The sequence below is a fragment of the Herpailurus yagouaroundi genome, unplaced genomic scaffold (assembly GCF_014898765.1).
Source record: "Herpailurus yagouaroundi ecotype Mexico unplaced genomic scaffold, PumYag 142, whole genome shotgun sequence".
NCBI lineage: Eukaryota > Metazoa > Chordata > Mammalia > Carnivora > Felidae > Herpailurus > Herpailurus yagouaroundi.
The window spans coordinates 59,417,242-59,433,989 of record NW_024412397.1 but is presented as its reverse complement, the minus strand read 5'-3'; the positions used below and the strand labels follow the sequence as shown (position 1 = coordinate 59,433,989).

General features: G+C 50.7%; 1 protein-coding gene across 12 annotated transcripts in view; it reads right to left on the bottom strand.

The window, feature by feature from the left end:
- Positions 1–2,992: 2,992 nt before the first annotated feature.
- MTCL1 (microtubule crosslinking factor 1) overlaps positions 2,993–16,748 on the bottom strand; it is a 130,194-nt gene continuing 116,438 nt past the window's right edge. For 8 of the 12 annotated variants that reach the window (XM_040479381.1, XM_040479387.1, XM_040479389.1 and 5 more), the window contains 2 exons: positions 10,778–12,317; positions 2,993–4,194 (listed from right to left, as the gene is read on the bottom strand). In XM_040479381.1, coding sequence (XP_040335315.1) covers positions 4,000–4,194; positions 10,778–12,317 — 1,735 coding nt within the window. In that variant the 3' untranslated portion in view covers positions 2,993–3,999. Of the gene's footprint in view, positions 4,195–6,876; positions 6,992–10,777; positions 12,318–16,748 lie in introns of all 12 variants that reach the window. The other 4 variants (XM_040479386.1, XM_040479391.1, XM_040479392.1 and 1 more) reach the window with 2 other exon arrangements.

The window sequence follows — 16,748 nt, the reverse complement described above, 5'->3', positions numbered from 1 at the left end:
CAAATGTTCTGGGATTAGACCATGTGGCTGGCTGCACAACACTGTGAATGTCCTGAATGTCACCGAATCGTACACTCCAGAACGGTTAAAATGGTAGATTTTGTGTTAGGTGTATTTTACAATTTAAAAATAATCCATGAGTGAGAAAGTGATAAGCTGTACTTCCCAACTACTTTTTGAGCAAAAGAAATATGCTGAACTCTGGCAAGTTTAATTGAAAAGAGGCCGAAACACAAATGTACTAAATAAAAATTAGAATTGTGGAAAGCACAGGTCTTCTTGTTAAAAGCCCAGGTCGAGGGCAACTTGATGAGAAGTAGCCAGGCTCGTTGTGACCCCGCGGGCAGGGCATGCTCAATGTGTGAGGGCTGCTAGCTGGGCTCCAGGAATCTGCTTCTGGCTCTTTCCTCAGGACATAAAAGCAAATGGCACATTGAGGATGGCTCCTGGAGACATAAACGGACACTTCCTGCGGGCCGGACCCTGATGCTACCTGCTCTCCTTTCAGAGCCCAGCATTACCCACTTAGCTGCCTCCACATTCATTTGGACAGGAGCATAGAACAGGATTTCATCTGCTTACTGTCTTGCCTTCGCAGGAGCTGGTGTGGTTCCACAACAAACGGACTCAAGAATCCATACGCGCAACTATTAGAGAATCGGATGGCCGGAGAAGTTCCAAACTGGCTTTCAAGGCACTGGCACCTCAAGGCTCTGGATTGTGACTGCACTTGACGCTTTGCTTACTCCGGGTCGGCTTCCAGCCTCTTAAGCGTGTCATTGCCCTAGTCAGATGTAGTTATTACACCACTTCACAGCTCTGCTCCCACTGTTCATCCACCCAACAACCTCTCCTGCCTTCACGGTGAAATCCTGCCCTTCCTCGAGGTCCAACTCAAGCCCTACTTTACTTAGGATTTATGCCATAGCATTTAATTTTTTTTCTTTTTTTATGTTTATTTATTTTTGAGAAAAAGAGAGAGAGAGTGAGGGAGGGGTAGAAAGAGAAGTGGATAGAGGATCTCAAGTGGGCTCTACACTGACAGCAGAGAGCCGGATGCGGATCTCGAACTCATGAACTGTGAGATCATGACTTGGGTCGAAGTCAGAAGCTCAACCAACTGAGCCACCCAGGCGCCCCTATACCACAACATTTTAGCATTTTGGTGCAATGCTTTGAAATTTTATCTCTTCCAACCAGATAGCATGTTCTCTGTGATGACCAGACCTCTCCTTTTAAATCTGGGCTGCCCTGCGGTCGTATATAGCCTTCACTGTCTGCCAGGCACCTTCCCCTCTATCCTGCTAACCCCCTGGTTCTCCTTTGCTGGGTAAATGTGTCACCGATTGGCTCAGGGCAACACGTGTGAGTTTCAGGAGACATAGATTTATCACTCCTGGGGCTTTTTGCTGGAGCTACTGGGAAGAGATCTTCTTTCTCCAGGAGTTGGGAAACTCTTCTGGGGGAGTCGCCGGGGACCCTTGCAGCTGGCTCTTGGGGTAAAGCCGAACAGAGGGGAGCAGAGCCAGGAGACAGAGCAGACCCCTGATGGCACCGTTGGAGGCTCTGGCTTGTGACTGCACCCAATGCTAGCTAGCACTTTCCCAGTTTTGAGTACCAACAACTCCCCCTTTTCCTGCTGGGTGGTTGCTTCCAACTGGAGAAACGCTAATGCACCTTCCAGCATTTACTGTGGGCACAGGGTAGGCACGAAAGTAATGTTTGTTTGCAGCAGAATATTTTTTGCATTGAAATGGTTATTGTGGTAGAATACACATAACATTCGCCATTTTGATCCCTTGAAGTGTAGAGCTCAGTGGCACTAAGTACATTCATATTGTTGTGCAACCATCACCACGATCTGTTTCTGGAACTTCATCTTCCCAAACAGAAACTGTACCCATGAAACACTAAGTCCCTGTTCTTTCCTCTCCCCAACCCCTGGTAACCTTTATTTTACTTTTGGTAATGTTACTATGTAATGTGATTACTCCAGGTATTTCGTATAAGGGGAGTTATACACTATTTATTACTTTTGTGACTGGCTTATTTCACTTCACGGCCTTGAGATTCGCGCAGGTGGCAGGAGGCACGTGCCACAGTTTCCTTCCTTTCTAAGGCTTAACAGTAGCCCAGTGTATGTGCAGACCACATCTTGTTTACCATTCATTCACCGATTTGGCATCCCGGCTGTTTTCCACCGTTTGGCTTTGTGGATAATGCTGCTATGAACAGGGGAGGACAGATATCCGTTCAGGTCCCAGCTTTCAGTTCTTCTGGGCCTATGGCCACAACCGCGGGATCGTAGATCATCTTGCTGAACTTCAGGAGCCACCGTTTTCCACAGTGGCCGCACCATTCTGTATCCCCAGCAATACTGCACCAGGGTTCCAGCGTCCCCACGTCCTCACCAACAGTTGGTATTTTCCATTCGGGGGGAAAATATTTAGCTTAAAGATGGAGCTTTGGTCACATGGGAACACAACTTACTCTCTTGGCCAGTCTAGAGAACAGCACTGTCGGGTCAACGGAACACCGAGGCCAGAAGCTTCGGCCTGACGTAGTTCTTACCCTCTTTGGGAGCATCACATCACCACCTTGCAAGACCCCTAGTGGGTCGCACACTGACAGGCTGGGCTACATCTCATGAGGCAACATCATCCTGGTGATTCGCCACCCCCGCTTTCTCAAGTTGGGGAGAGGCAGAGAGGCCGGGCACCTTCCGGCTCGTGGGTAAGTTTCCTCACACCCGCCACCATATTTTCAACAAGAATGAAGGTGCCTTTCATCAACCTCAGGGCACTCTTACGGGGAACAGGGAAGATGTGGCGTATCACGCACGTGCCGTGTGTCCCCAGGGAGATGTGCTGGCCGCTGTTGCCTTTTTTACATGACCTCCCCTCCCCCTCCTTCCCCTGGCTCCGGAAAACTGTCAGCTTGAGCCCTTAGGAAGGGATGGAGGGCATGTGAAACACGAGGTCCCGGAACAGGCTGCCATCTTGTAAAGGCTTTATTTGCACTTCATCATTGTCTCACACAGACTCCGAGGCACGATCCTTTGATCCAGTTTGGTACCCTTTTCGTAGTGCTTTTCCTTAAACAAGAAAATTTGGGGCAAACACCGTATACTGCCAGTTCATCTTTAACAATAATTTAAAAATGCCACTGCCGTTGTGTCTCAATGCAAGAGGACAACGATAAAAGTACAGTACGAGGGATTCACAATGTGTAACGGTGGGACAGAGGACTCACACTTACGCGATGGTTGAGACCACACAGCAGTGTATGTACATGCACCCCAGTGCTTCGAACCCGAAGACGTGCAAGTCGAGTAGAGTATGTGGATTATACAGCGAATTCGGTAAGCCCAGCTGAGGACTCTGTACCTTTGCAAAAATGCTGACGTGTACCCCCTCCTGTAGAGAGGATATCTGTCTCGTCGACTGGCTTCATGGCTTTTTCACTACAAAAAGTTCACTGAATCACACAGTCTGAAGCATTTCAAAAATTCTTAAAAAACAAGAACACTGACAAAACAATATTAACTTAAAACACTCTAATTCAACGTGGAAAGAAACCAAACCGAAATGTAACAGTGCAAATTTAACAGAGAGGCAGTCAGTATTGAGAGCAAGGGTGTTCAGAATCTCTTAAAATGTACACCTTTAAAACTTTTATTTTTTTAAATTTATTTATATCTCACCTAGCTTTGTTTGTTTGTTTGTTTAATATACTGTGTGTAAAAAAGATGGAGACAAAAATAGTTTTCTGAGCTATGAAAAAAATTAAGTTATTACAGGCACGTTTACGGTTTCGTTCTAGAAACATCTCAGGTTCACAGGTTGGACATTCAGCAGCTGTGTGTGTTTTAAGAAACATTCTTTGACCTTGGGAAAGCTGGATCTCTCCTTGTGGGCGGAGCTTGGTTGATGACGATGGTGTGGTTACGCAAATCGCGGGGCATCGGTCCCCAATAACCCATGCAAACTTGCACTCTCGTCACAGGTGTGTCTTCTCCCCGGTCGGCTCCTCTTCTCCGAGCTCCTCCAAGGAGGCTGGGTCTCCGGGTGACTGAGCCGCTGAGGCAGTGGGGGAATGTGAGGCCCAACGGGACGGAGGGCGACGGTTTGCTGGTCTCTCGGGCCTGGAGAAGCAGGGTTCTAGGGATGGAGCTAGTGCGGAACAAGGTAGTTCCTTCAAAGCCGAGAAAGAAAAAGACACGGTTACTCAGGCTGACAACGCCTTGCTGGGATGACTCTCCCCACACACTTCTCAACAGACTCGGGTTAAATGCAACGGACCAGGGGTAACTTCAAAATGTTCTAGTGTGCCGGGAGAGAATAACTTTAAATGGCAAGTGAAAAGTTCAACACGGATGATCAATGACACAGTAATGGGAACATACCAAATTATGATCAAAATATGGCGACGCCATGAGATGGGTATGTTTACGCAGCATCTTCAGAATTGGGCTGGAGCCTCTGGACGGTGGGGAAAGCCACAGGCCACCTGGTCATAGCCTGACCCAGCTGACCCCATCCTTTTGGGGGCCCCCCCCCCCCAACGAATGATCTATTAGCCACAGTGACCTGGCCCTAAGAGGCCAGCCTCCCTGTGCTTTGGTCTGTTGGAGGCCCATGAAGAGACAGATGATTTATCCAGCTATGTTAACAACGAGACTCACCTCGACGTGAACTCTGCTAGTGTTTATTCCCAATAGACTGGCAGTGGGTTCAACAAACCCCCATGGACAAAAAGGCTGCAGGCAGAAATTTTAACTTCGGTCTGGTTTTCTCTAATGGCTGTTCCTTGCTGCAGCACTTAAAAAAGTGGCATCAGAGCATGCTTGTGCTTCTGTCACAGGCATCCTACGCCCTCGGAGAACAGTTCCTGCAGGACACGCCCAACCATGGTGTGAACCCCCTATACCACTTCTTCTCCAGGGCTGCTCTTCCTTTTCTGGTGTTAATGAACATGGAGCTACTTGTCCCCAGTCTGCAGGACAGGAGACATGGGTGCCCAAACTTGGAACATGCTGGCGCACGGAAAGGCGGTGGCGGTGTGCAGAGACAGTGAGTCCCACAGGGCGGAACCCGTCCGCCCCCGTGACACTCACACAAGAAAAAGCTGAGATGGCAAACCACTGTGATGAAGAATGACAGAGAACACAGACTCTCAGAGCCAGTCAGGAAAGGTGTCGGAGGGGTGACAGAGATGCAACAAGCAAGGGCAGAGGCCAGGATGAGGAAGGTTAATCCGCGGAGCAGGGGAGTGACAGTGGGGAAGAGACTGGTGGGCGATGTGGATGGGCGACGTGAGGAGGAGGGGGAGCACCGGCCTGGTGTTTCTGGAAGAGCGATGGAGTGAGGTGATCCCTGCCTCCCTGTGGGCTCGGCAGAAAATGGCGTTAACCTTGGTGACTACTCCTAGACGTTTCCTGCCTCTTTGTGACCGCGCGTGTTATAGGACAGGATGGGGAAGCCTTGATTAACAAAGCACTGTGCTGATGGGAGCCATGACAACCAGAAAGACCTTGCCCACGAAACGGCCTGAAATAGCTGAAATGCAAACTAGGCAGGGTGAGCTGTCCTCACCTCACCTCAGCCCTGTGCACGGGGGTGGGGGGGGGGGGATGCATGGCTTGGGAGATCTGCCACTGATTTGTCTTTTGGTGTCTCTGCTCCCCGCATTGTAAGAGTTGTGTGTGGGAGTGTGTGTTGCGTACTGTTTGCACTGTGTGTGTTGTTTAGCGTCTAAGTGTATTGGGTATGTATGCTGTATGTGCAGCATCGTGTTGTGTAGGCCTGTTGTGTTGTACTGCTGTATATGCGTGCACATTGTGTATGTGTGTGTTGTACGTGTATGGACGTATGTTGTGTATATGTGCGTCGTGTGGCATCTTGTACACAGGAGCGTCGTGTGCTGTGTATGGGTAGGAGTGTGTTGGGTGTGTTACACGTGGGGGCAGCGTTGGGTGTGTTACACGTGTTGAATCCTGGTGTGGCTGCTGCTATAGGGTTCTTCCAACACCCCTGCAGCCTGGAGGGCTTTTTATTAGACGGCGTGACACGACTTCTTCACTAGCATCTGGTTGCAAGCCCCTACAGGAAGAAATGTGTGACCACGAGTTCAGGGGAATGAACTTTGTCTTTCGTAACACGCCAGCACATGCAAGCAAACGATCCTGTCCTTCTCAGGGAGGCCCCTGCAATGGGCGATGTGACCTTTTATCTTTGGAGCATGCTTTTAGTCTTTGAGGGGGCCAGCTGCACTTTTGGATTTAGCAGTCCGAGCGCTCGAGTGGCCCTGAAGGCAACTCTGGGAGACTGTTCTTTGGAGCAAGCGATGGCTTTGTTGTTGAGTCATCTGACAAATGTTAATTGAGCGCTTGCTATGTCACCTACGGTGACCACCTGGAAGGACAAGATACGTTTGGATTTATTCCTTCTGAGGTGGTTGTAGAAAAACAGGGAAACGCCTCATCGCGTTATGGTCACCCCTCGTTTTGGCATCTGGTGGTGTATGTGTGCCTGCAAAATACCAGCGAGCAGATGCAGGCCGACCGGGAAAATACGTGGCTCACAGACCCCCGCAGGCTAGGCCTCTGTGACGGAGACAGTGCCCTCTCCAGCCAGGATCCCTGTACCCCCGGAAGCATACTGGCTGCAAACTGCACAGGACAGCGGAAATCTCAGCAGCACCCCTGTAACCGTCCTGCACAGTGAGCAGTCGGCACTCCGTGAGCAAATGGGAAGGTCTACGCCTGCCAGTCTGTCCCTGAAGATGAGCGCCAGGCCAGCGCAGGCGGTGGGCTACACGGACAGGGAAGATCTACCTGGCATGATCTGGCCTTGCTTCTGAGTGTCAGATACCCACCCCGAGTTACACAAGTGACCTTTCCAGACGGTGTGCAGCGAAGGTAGAAAGCACTTACGGCGTGAGGCAGGCAGGGCTAGAGTCCCCAGGGGGCAGTTAGTAAGACAGTTTGGTTCTGGACGGAACAGACAGAGAAAAGAAAAGAGAAGCAAGTGGGTTGGAAAATACTTTTTAAAAAAGAAGAACAGCAAAGGTTTCAAGTCAACAAGCCCAGTGGCAGTTCCAGGGACGGCTACGAGGAGACACGCGAGGGCTGCAGAAGCGGACAGGTGCACGCCCGGTCACACACGTCTCTCTCTGCATGGGTCTAGTCGGTCCAGAGCGCAGAGAGACCCTCCCCATGGAACAGCAACAGACCTCTCCCTCCTTTCTGCTCTTCCCTGATTTGCCCTTCAGCATTTCAGACACCCGTCCGTGTGCCGAGAGAGAGAAATCACACGACTGCTGTATTTGAAACAGAGCGTTAATGGCTGTTTGTTTTAGTCACAATGATCACGTGACCGCTGCTCACACTGAAGATTTCCTCTGGTATGTTCCACTAGACACGGGAGGAAAGAACAGCACTGCATTTCCAGATTATTCTTTTCCTTCACAGAGAATGCTTCTCTGCAAGGTAGAACTGGAGCCATGGCTTCAAGGGAAAAAGAGGACAAACAGAGGCGCCTGGGTGGCCCAGTCGGTTGGGCGTCCGACTTCGGCTCAGGTCGTGATCTAACAGCTCTAACGTCAGACTCTGTGCTGACAGCTTAAAGCCTGGAGCCTGCTTTGGATTCTGTGTCTCCCTGTCTTTGCCCCTCCCCTGCTCACGCTCTGTCTCTCCTTCTCTCCCAAAAGATAAATCAACATTAAAAAAAACTGTTTAAAAAATCAATAAAAAAAGAGGGAAAACGGAGACATGGGGTGGAAGCAAGAAAAGACAGGGAGATTTCCCATCATGCCTCCGGCGGGGGATGCCCACATCCTCCCCCTCCCTTGTGCAGGTGTCTGAGGGAACATTCAGGGAAGGGTCCACACAGCGGGGCGCTCAGGGCAGGCTGGCAATCAGCATTAGTCCTGGTGATTTGGAAATGAAAGCCCGGAACTACTTACTACATAAAGGGGTTTCCAATGGGCCGAATACAGTAAGTCAATTCAGACAAGGACTAATTCCCCTGGAATCTAGAACACGCAAAATTCCAACCGAAAAGGGAAAAGAGCCTGCAAACATTTAATCTCTGCCAGTGAGTGTTCCACACAGGTTCTGAATCCCCGAAAATGTGCTGTGCTCCCTACCAATTGGCCAATCACGTGGTTGCAGCAAGCTCAGCCAGGGAGAAGAAAATCTAAATGGGAACTTTAGACACGACCAGAGGGGCAAGGGGCGGGCATAGCTCTGTGCTGTTAAAACAATTTTCATGCCTTAGAACTGTGATTTACCCATGAAGCAGTTGTCCTTCTATTATCATAGACGGCTTGGAGCATTCACTGCAACTCAGAGCCCTTTTTGGTTCTTAAAAATTAATTTCTAGTTACTACTATTACTGGGCACTGCAGACATATCCAGTTAATGCTCTGGGACAGAGCCTAATTTCAACTGATTCCTCCAGAGCCCTAAGAAGGTAGGACATTCCCACAAATAAACTCTCTGCAGTAATGAGTCAGAGTCACTTACCTGAGGGCCCTGGAGGGATGGGGGTTAACAGAAGCCCACAGCAGACACAATTTGTCACCCGAGAACATTCAACCATGGTATTTGTTCTTGTCAATACTATCAACTCTCAATACAACAACTATCACAGAGCCTCGTATGTTTGAAACATGGCCGATATGCTATCAATATTGAGTTGAATGAAAGACATTGCCATTTCTGTAGGTCGCTGGCAATTTGACATGGTTTGACCTACCTCAGATTTAAACTCTGCATTCTGGGTTGAATACTCCTTGGTGGGTTAGACTGGAAACCATCCTTCTCCCCCAGAGGGAAATGTGGGGCTGTAGGTGATACAGGAGATACACCTGCCCCTTCTCCTCGCCTGGGAAGCCAGGGCTGCCTGGGCTGTGGCAGCAGAGCAGTGGGGTAGCCCAGGGAGCGTATTTCTCTCCCCTCGGACCCATGCCGTCGGCAGGGGCTGCCTTGCTTGGAGAACGGGTATGTGTATCTGGATTCCATGCCGTGGAGCCCGTCCATCCGGGCTGGTGGTGAGTGAGCCTCATCCTCAAGTCTACACGTGGGCTCACTGGCCGAACAGTGTCTCACTGAGGGTGGAGAGCACGTGCTTCCTCACGGCATGAGGCTGGCACCCTCACCCTTCCAGTCCCAACATCACCGTCAGGTTTTGTTTTGTTTTGCTCATTCTTGAAGTGGAAACGAGGATTGTTTTTTTTTTTTAATTTTTTTTTTTTCAACGTTTATTTATTTTTGGGACAGAGAGAGACAGAGCATGAACGGGGGAGGGGCAGAGAGAGAGGGAGACACAGAATCGGAAACACGCTCCAAGCTCTGAGCCATCAGCCCAGAGCCCGACGCGAGGCTCGAACTCACGGACCGCGAGATCGTGACCTGGCTGAAGTCGGACGCTTAACCGACTGCACCACCCAGGCGCCCCAGGATTGTTTTTTTTTTTAACGTGGTTTGGTACGGACATACTGTATGTGGACATGCATCGGAACAAAATTCAGGGGTGCCTGGGTGGCTCAGTAAGTGTCTGACTCTTGATTTTGGCTCAGGTCATGATCTCACAATTCGGGAGTTTGAGCCCCATGTCGGGCTCTGCGCTGAGCGTGAGGCCTGCTTGGGATTCTCTCTCCCTCCGCCCCTCTCCTGCCGTCTCTCCCTACACACTATCTCTCTCAAAATAAATAAAATGAACTTAAGTAAAAAAAGAACAAAACTCAGGGGCATCTGGGTGGCTCAGTCGGTTAAGTATCCGGCTTCAGCTCAGGTCATGATCTCGCGGTTTGTGGGTTCAAGCCCCGCGTCGGGCTCTGTGCCGACAGCTCAGAGTCTGGAGCCTACTTTGGATTCTGTGTCTCCCCCTCTCTCTGCCCCTCCCCTGCTTGTGCTCTGTCTCTGTCTCTCTCAAAAATAAATAAACGTTAAAAAAATGTTTTAAAAAAGAACAAAATTCAAGGTCGACTGATTGGTGAGTGTTAAGGGAGATGTAATAATAATCGCGTAATAGTTACAGCTGACAATATGTGTGGTCATATATAACATGACGATAATAAGTGAGGCAGAGGGGAATAGTAACAATCACATTGTCTGAAGACAGGATTTTATCATATCTGTCTGTCTCACCTGGTTACTGCTAGGGAGATTCATGGTTGCAGAGGGTATGGAATTTGGGGGGGCACAGAGGACTGCTATTCTGTACTGAAGCCAGCACTGGAACCCAGACATTCTCATACGTTCCTGCTGAAGGATGTTCTAGCATCCACGCCACCACACTCGCTCTGGCACACCTCTTGTGTTACCGTGGCTAAAGATCTGGACGGAGCACACACTTCACACACACACATTTCTAGGACACAAATTCACAGAGAAAGAGGGCGAATTATAACCCCCCCCCCGGCTCCACCCCGTGAAAAGCCCAGATGGACAGATGAGCATCCATCACTTAGACCAGGCGAGAGAACCTGAATCAAACCCTGAGCTATGTCTTTAAGAGAAGTTCATTTTACTGTCCTCAGAAGATCACTGAGGACAATAATACGAACTTTTCTTTAGAAGTGGCTCGGGGCCTGTGTTTCTGCCTATTCCAGTCTCCCATAAACTCTGTATCTTGCGAGCTCACAAGAGCCTGTTATGGACAAAGATTCTTGAAGTCAGATGACCTAGCACAGGCCCCGGTTTACATGTGTTTTCCTGACATTTAAACAGAAGAGCTAGTAGGGTGAGGGTTGGAATACTCAGCCTCATTACCTCGATGGACCCTGGTTCAGCTTTGACTGTGTCTCCCATGTGGCTGTCACTGTTAAGACCTGGGGGCCCGTGGGGGGCCTGTCTCCTCTCCTCCTTTAAGGCATGCTCCAACAGCTTCTTGTGGAGGATCCGGGCTACGTTCTCGGTGAGTGTGTAGCCAGGGGGAGCTGATAAGTCCTGCCTCAAGGGCGTGCCCTCTCCCCCGTCCTCCCTCCACGTCTCTGAGCCAGCCCCGATGGGGCTCGGGGACCGTCCCCGGGAATCGGGGCCGGTGTCCTGGCCTGGGCCCAGCTCTGGCCGAGGTTCTGCTGAGCGAGACCGACTGCCGGCCCGCGTCCCCTTCTGGAAGGGGTCCTGCACCACGGGGCTGTGGTCGATGATGTTGAAGAGGCTGGAGAGGCCATCGTTGATGGCGGTGTGCACGGGGCTCTCCCTTGTGGTGGTGGAGCGGGCCCAGGCTGACCCGCTGCACCCTTTCTGGGCCAGCCCCAGGGAGGTCCTGCTATTTGGCTGCTCAGCTTTGGGGAGGGGCTTCCTCTGCAGCTTGGGAGACCCGTACTTGGGGGAACAGCATGTGCGTTCGAACTTGGCCTGCACCTTCTCGATGGCGGGGGCCACCTGCCTGCTCCTAAGGCCGCGGGAAGGAGACGACGCGGGCGTGGCACCACCCCCCGCCTTTGGCGTGAGACACTTGTGGGGGCTGCTGGTGATGGTGCTGCCACGCAGGGCTTCGGTCTGCAGGCCGATGTTGATGGTCTGGACGGTCTGTGTCCCTGTCGTCCGGGACCCGTTGGTCTGGCAGGCCATGTCCTTGAGAGGAGGCTTGGGGGGACCAGAGCATATGGCGTTCCTGACGGAGAAGGCCACCTCCTTCATGTCATCACTCATGTTCTTGGACATCTGTAGGCCGTGCAGGGGGGACGCAAAACCAAGGGGGGTGCAGAGGGCACTCTCGAGGGGGCGCAGCCCTCCCTCCACGTAGTCTCGGGTGTGTCTGGAGGGGGCGCAAGGCCACCTGCTAAGCACATGTTCTGAGGGGCCCCCCTTTGAGTCTCCAGTGCCCCCCCTGGCTCTGCTTGTGGGAAACGGGCACTCGGGCTCCGAGTGGCCCTTGCCCTCGCCGCCTGCCACCGCGATGCTGTCCATCCTCCGGACCGCGGGTGGGCTATGCAGCACCCGCAGCCCGGCCTGCTCGGTGCACACGTGGCTCCTCAGAGGCTGCTTCCGGCAGTGCTCGGGGCTGGTCATGGTGTCTGTGGTCATGGTGACGCTTGTGGTGAGGTACCAGGAGGAGTCGGGGAAAGACTCGGCGCCGGCCTCGTCCCCTGCCCGCCCCCCCTCGGTCCTGTCTGCCCAGGGCTCCGGGGGCCTCTCGTCCCAGCTCTTGCTGTTGAACTCCTCGATGTACTTCAGGTCGTCAGGAGAGAGGGGCGGGGTGACGTCCTCCTTGCTGCCAGCAGCCGGCAGGCCCTTCTCCGGCAGGAAGGGAGAGACGTCCATCAGACGCTGGAATTCGGACATGGAGGACACGGACACAGCCCTGGGAAAAATGGGAGAGAAGAGGGCGTCAGCTGACCCGCCATCCCCTGACCCCGCGCGACAGGCGACACGCGCGTCCTGTCCACCAGACAGGTGCCTGTTGTGCGTCAGTCTCCACCACCTGAACGACTGGGACACCTTCTAGCTGCTCTCCTGAGCTCTCCCCTGCGGATGTTTAACGGACTCTTCGTGGCTCTGGAGTTGTTCCGGAAGCCTTGTGTTAGTCAGAATTTAATACAGGCGACCCTCAAATACTATGGGAACAAGTGGGAGGCTGGGCTCCGGGGAAGTCAGAGCTAAGCTCCAAACCCACTTTGGAATGGTTTCATTTTGGCCTGTGGATGCTCCACAGGAAGAGGGAAACCTGGCTGATGAGTGCCTTCAATTCCTAACCTACCAGGAGTTTCCAGAATTCTAGGCATTGTGGCAGGTGCTCGTGGTAGGACAGGAACACAGCCCCGTCCTGATCCCACACCAGCTAATGGCATACGGGCAGGGGGTGGACACCACAACATCAGAGCTATAATCCCAAGTCCTGCTCACCCACCGGCCTCATCCTCTACTGGATGTGCTTCTCGGGAAACACGGGGGACCCTGCAACAACACGGAGGTTAGGGGATCCGGCCCTCACGCAGTCAACATCCCACATATAACTTTGGACTTTCCCAAAACCTAAGTACTGATAGCCTACTGTCGAACAGAAGCCTTCTCGATAAACAGTCGATTAACACATATTTTGTGTATGTATTAAAGGCTGTATTCTTATAATAAAGGAAACTAGAGAAGAGAAGATGGTATTAAGAAAACCATGAGGGGGCGCCTGGGTGGTTCAGTTGGTTAAGCGTCTGACTTCAGCTCAGGTCACGATCTCGCTGTCTGTGAGTTCGAGCCCTCATCGGGGCAGCTCGGAGCCTGGAGCTTCAGATTCTGTGTTTCCCTCTCTCTGCCCCACCCCCGCTCACGCCTCTGTCTCTTTCTCTTTCTCTCAAAAGTAAATAAACTTAAAAAAAAAGAGAAAAGAAAACCATGAGGAAGAGAAAATACATTTACAGTAGTATAGTGTCTTTACTGGAAAAAATCCACAACTAAGTGGAGCCGTGTAGTTCCATCCGTGTTGTTCAAGGCTCAACTGTACCAAGCGTAATCTGCAGAGGCCAAACGGACGATGTGGAAGGTAGCAGGGAAGTGGAAGGTGGGACAGATGTGCACATAATTTGCAAATACCGCTTCAAACAGAAATTCCATCTGGTCCTGTCCAAATCCACCAACAGGGTTCAGTTGTCCCTTCCCTGTCTGCTCCCTCCGTTAGGGCCAAGCCTACTTTTTGTTCTTGTTCCCTTCCGTATTCCTGGACAAGAGGAAGACTCCCTTTGACACACAGACACACGCCAGGAGGGTAAGGACAGGTGAGTTAAAGGAACAGCCAGTTTGGGATAAGTGCGGCCTGATCGATGTGGATTTGGATGTAGATGCCTCAATATATCAGCGCTTTCATTCTGTATATTTCTATTTGGTATGAATTTACCGACTGCCACCTGTATGCCCGGGCAGGCCCTGTATGAGGTGCTGGGGATTCCAAAATGCTAAGACAGGAGGTTGCTAGAGTGCTCAGGCAGCTTGTCAACCCCCTACCCCCATCCCCCAGGGCAAAGAAGTGGTGGCCAGGAAGGAGGCTTGGGACTGGCTGTGCCTGCCTGCTCAGGCCTGGACCCCCTGGTCAGAAATCCCTCCTGATGGGGTAGAGGGGAGGGAAGAAGTCTGCAGACTCACTGCCTCTGCAGCTAGACCACTTTCTCATGGGACATACTCTTATCTGCACACCACGAACAGAAGTTTAAATCCCTAGGGTTCTAGACCATGAAACTAACAACAGGTGCTGCCCAACGGGTCCCAGGTAGAGAGTACGTGGGCCACCCCACTGCAAAATCCATGCATGATGGGGAGGCCAGAGTTGGGGTCTATGTACCACAAGGACTGGCCCACAGAACATGTAAAGCTCTGGGTGGCTTTGCCCTCACCCTGGGGTCACATGCTCTCGGGGTCGCCACCCTGGGGTAAAAGAGCAGGCTACAAATGATAGCAGTAGGTCTTCTACCTTGTTATTTCTCACTAGACGCAAAAGTGGGTGGTATTTTTTTTGTGTGTGAGAAATAATCTATAAACTCTCCCATGGCCCTGTGAATAACAGAAAGCTGGCTATACCTAGCATTGAAACTAAAAAGAAACAAGAGGGGATGGGTTGATTTATCACTAGGGGTTTTAAGCTTTCCGGTAAGTGTGACTTCCCTCTTCTTGCCTCCGGTCAAGTTAAGGAGCTGCTGAATTAATAATGAGCTTTAGAACGCTTCTCACTGCCGGCCGGAAGTACTCTATAGGCACTGAAACCCCAATCCTTTCTGCGTTTCTCGGACATGGCTTGTCTACCCCCCAATTTCTGCCCGTAAAGGAACCACTCTCAGAGTTAAGTCAGTGGCACCTGTGTGGGGACTTTTTGCCTCAAGGGTGTGGATGGATATCGTGGAACAGAGGTGATGTGGCTGGAGAAAGGGGCCGCACCAGCCTTAGCAGAGGGCAAGGTGAAACAGATATAAAACGAAAACACATCTGGAATACACGCCAGTGTGTGAAGGCACACAGAACAAAGTATGGAGGGAAGACACGAAACCGCTAGAAGCAAGAGGGAAAAGGGGAGGACGGGGAGGACACATGGACTTTCTTACCTCGGACATTTTGATGTGGAAGTTTTAATAATATCTCTGGTGCTGTGCTATTTAAGTTTTAATTTAAGGTTAACTTTTTCAAGTATGCATGACTTTTGAAATTAACAACAGCAATTAAGCTAAAAAAATAAGAGGGGAACCTGGCTGGCTCAGTAGGAAGAGCATGCGACTCTTGATCTCGGGGTCACGAGTTCAAGCCCCATGCTGGGTGTAGAGATGACTAAAAAAAAATAAAGTTTTAGGGACACCTATGTGGCTCAGTCGGTTAAGCATCCGACTTCAGCTCGGGTCATGATCTCACGGTCTGTGAGTTCAAGCCCTGTGTCGGGCTCTGTGCTGACAGCTCGGAGCCTGGAGCCTGCTTGGGATTCCGTGTCTCCTTCTCTCTCTGCACCCCGTCCCTACCCGCCCCCCCATGCTCTCTCCCTCTCTGAAAAATGAATAAACCTTAAAAAAATTAAAAAAAAAAACACTTAAAAAATAAGATAAAATCTAAGAGCTCCTGGGCAGGGAGGAGCTCTGTGAAGGTAGCTGAACTTTGTTGACTCTTAAGTCTGTGCCAGGCATTGCTTTCCGTGTAGTAACACATTTAAGCTGTAAAGAAATTGAAACACCTCCTGTTTACAGATGAGGAAACTGAGGCACAAGGCAGTTACCTAACGCACCCCAGGGCACAGAGCCAGTGAGAGGCAGGAGTGCATGTGAAACCAGGCTCTCACTCTCGAATGCGGCCCTGGACTGTCCGAGAATGACCGGACGAGACAGAGCCTGAAGGACAGAAAGGCACCTCCGTGGTCTTGGATGGTTTGGGATGAACTGATACAGGGCAAAATGCGAAGGAGGCAATAATTCATGGACTCGAAGTTTACAGGAAAACCAGGGATGAGGGTATCTGGAAACTGCGAACTGCCCTGGGGAGAAGTTTCCTGTGGTGGAAATAGCATGTATTCATCTATAAAGAAAAAGCGTGTGTGTGGGGCTGGGGGCGGGGGCTGTGTAAGGGAAATCTTTGAACTTTCCGCACAGTTGTGTATTTTTAATGTTTAAAAATAAACAAATTTTGCTTGGATGTGTTGTTCCAGATACATCCTATCACCTGTATGACCTAAAATATATCATAACTAACGTCACCAACATCACTTACTTTGTGTTTACTTCAAAGTTCACTGTTGGGAAATATCTTTTTTCTTTTTTCTTTTTTTAAGTAGGCTCCACACCCAGCAAAGAGCCCAATAATGAGGGGCTTGAACTCATGACCCTGAGATCAAGACCTGAGCTGAGATCAAGTGTTGGACGCTTAACCAACTGAGCCACCCAGGCGCCCCAACGGCCAGGAAGTATCTTAATAAATCCTCCTGGGAGAGCTTTAAATGCACGGTATATAAAATGTCTCACAGCACATCAAGAGGGAGTCTTTCCAGACTAAATGACAAGAGAGGGGTTTCTGTGGACTTTTCCAAACCCACTGAACACAACATTCCTTTCTATACACAACGCACACCTGTAACCGTTCTCACCATGACACTAACACCCACACAAGTACAGCATGTCTCTGGCTTTTCCGTGGTGAATGATAGAAAAGAAGCATATTGATGAAATCAATAATAATAAAGCCACTACTTATTCGGAAGTCTTACTTCAAGTCATTTTGAAGACCATGTTATCACGACTGCAGTGACAAGAGAGAGTTTTAAGACCAAGAGGTTTTCATT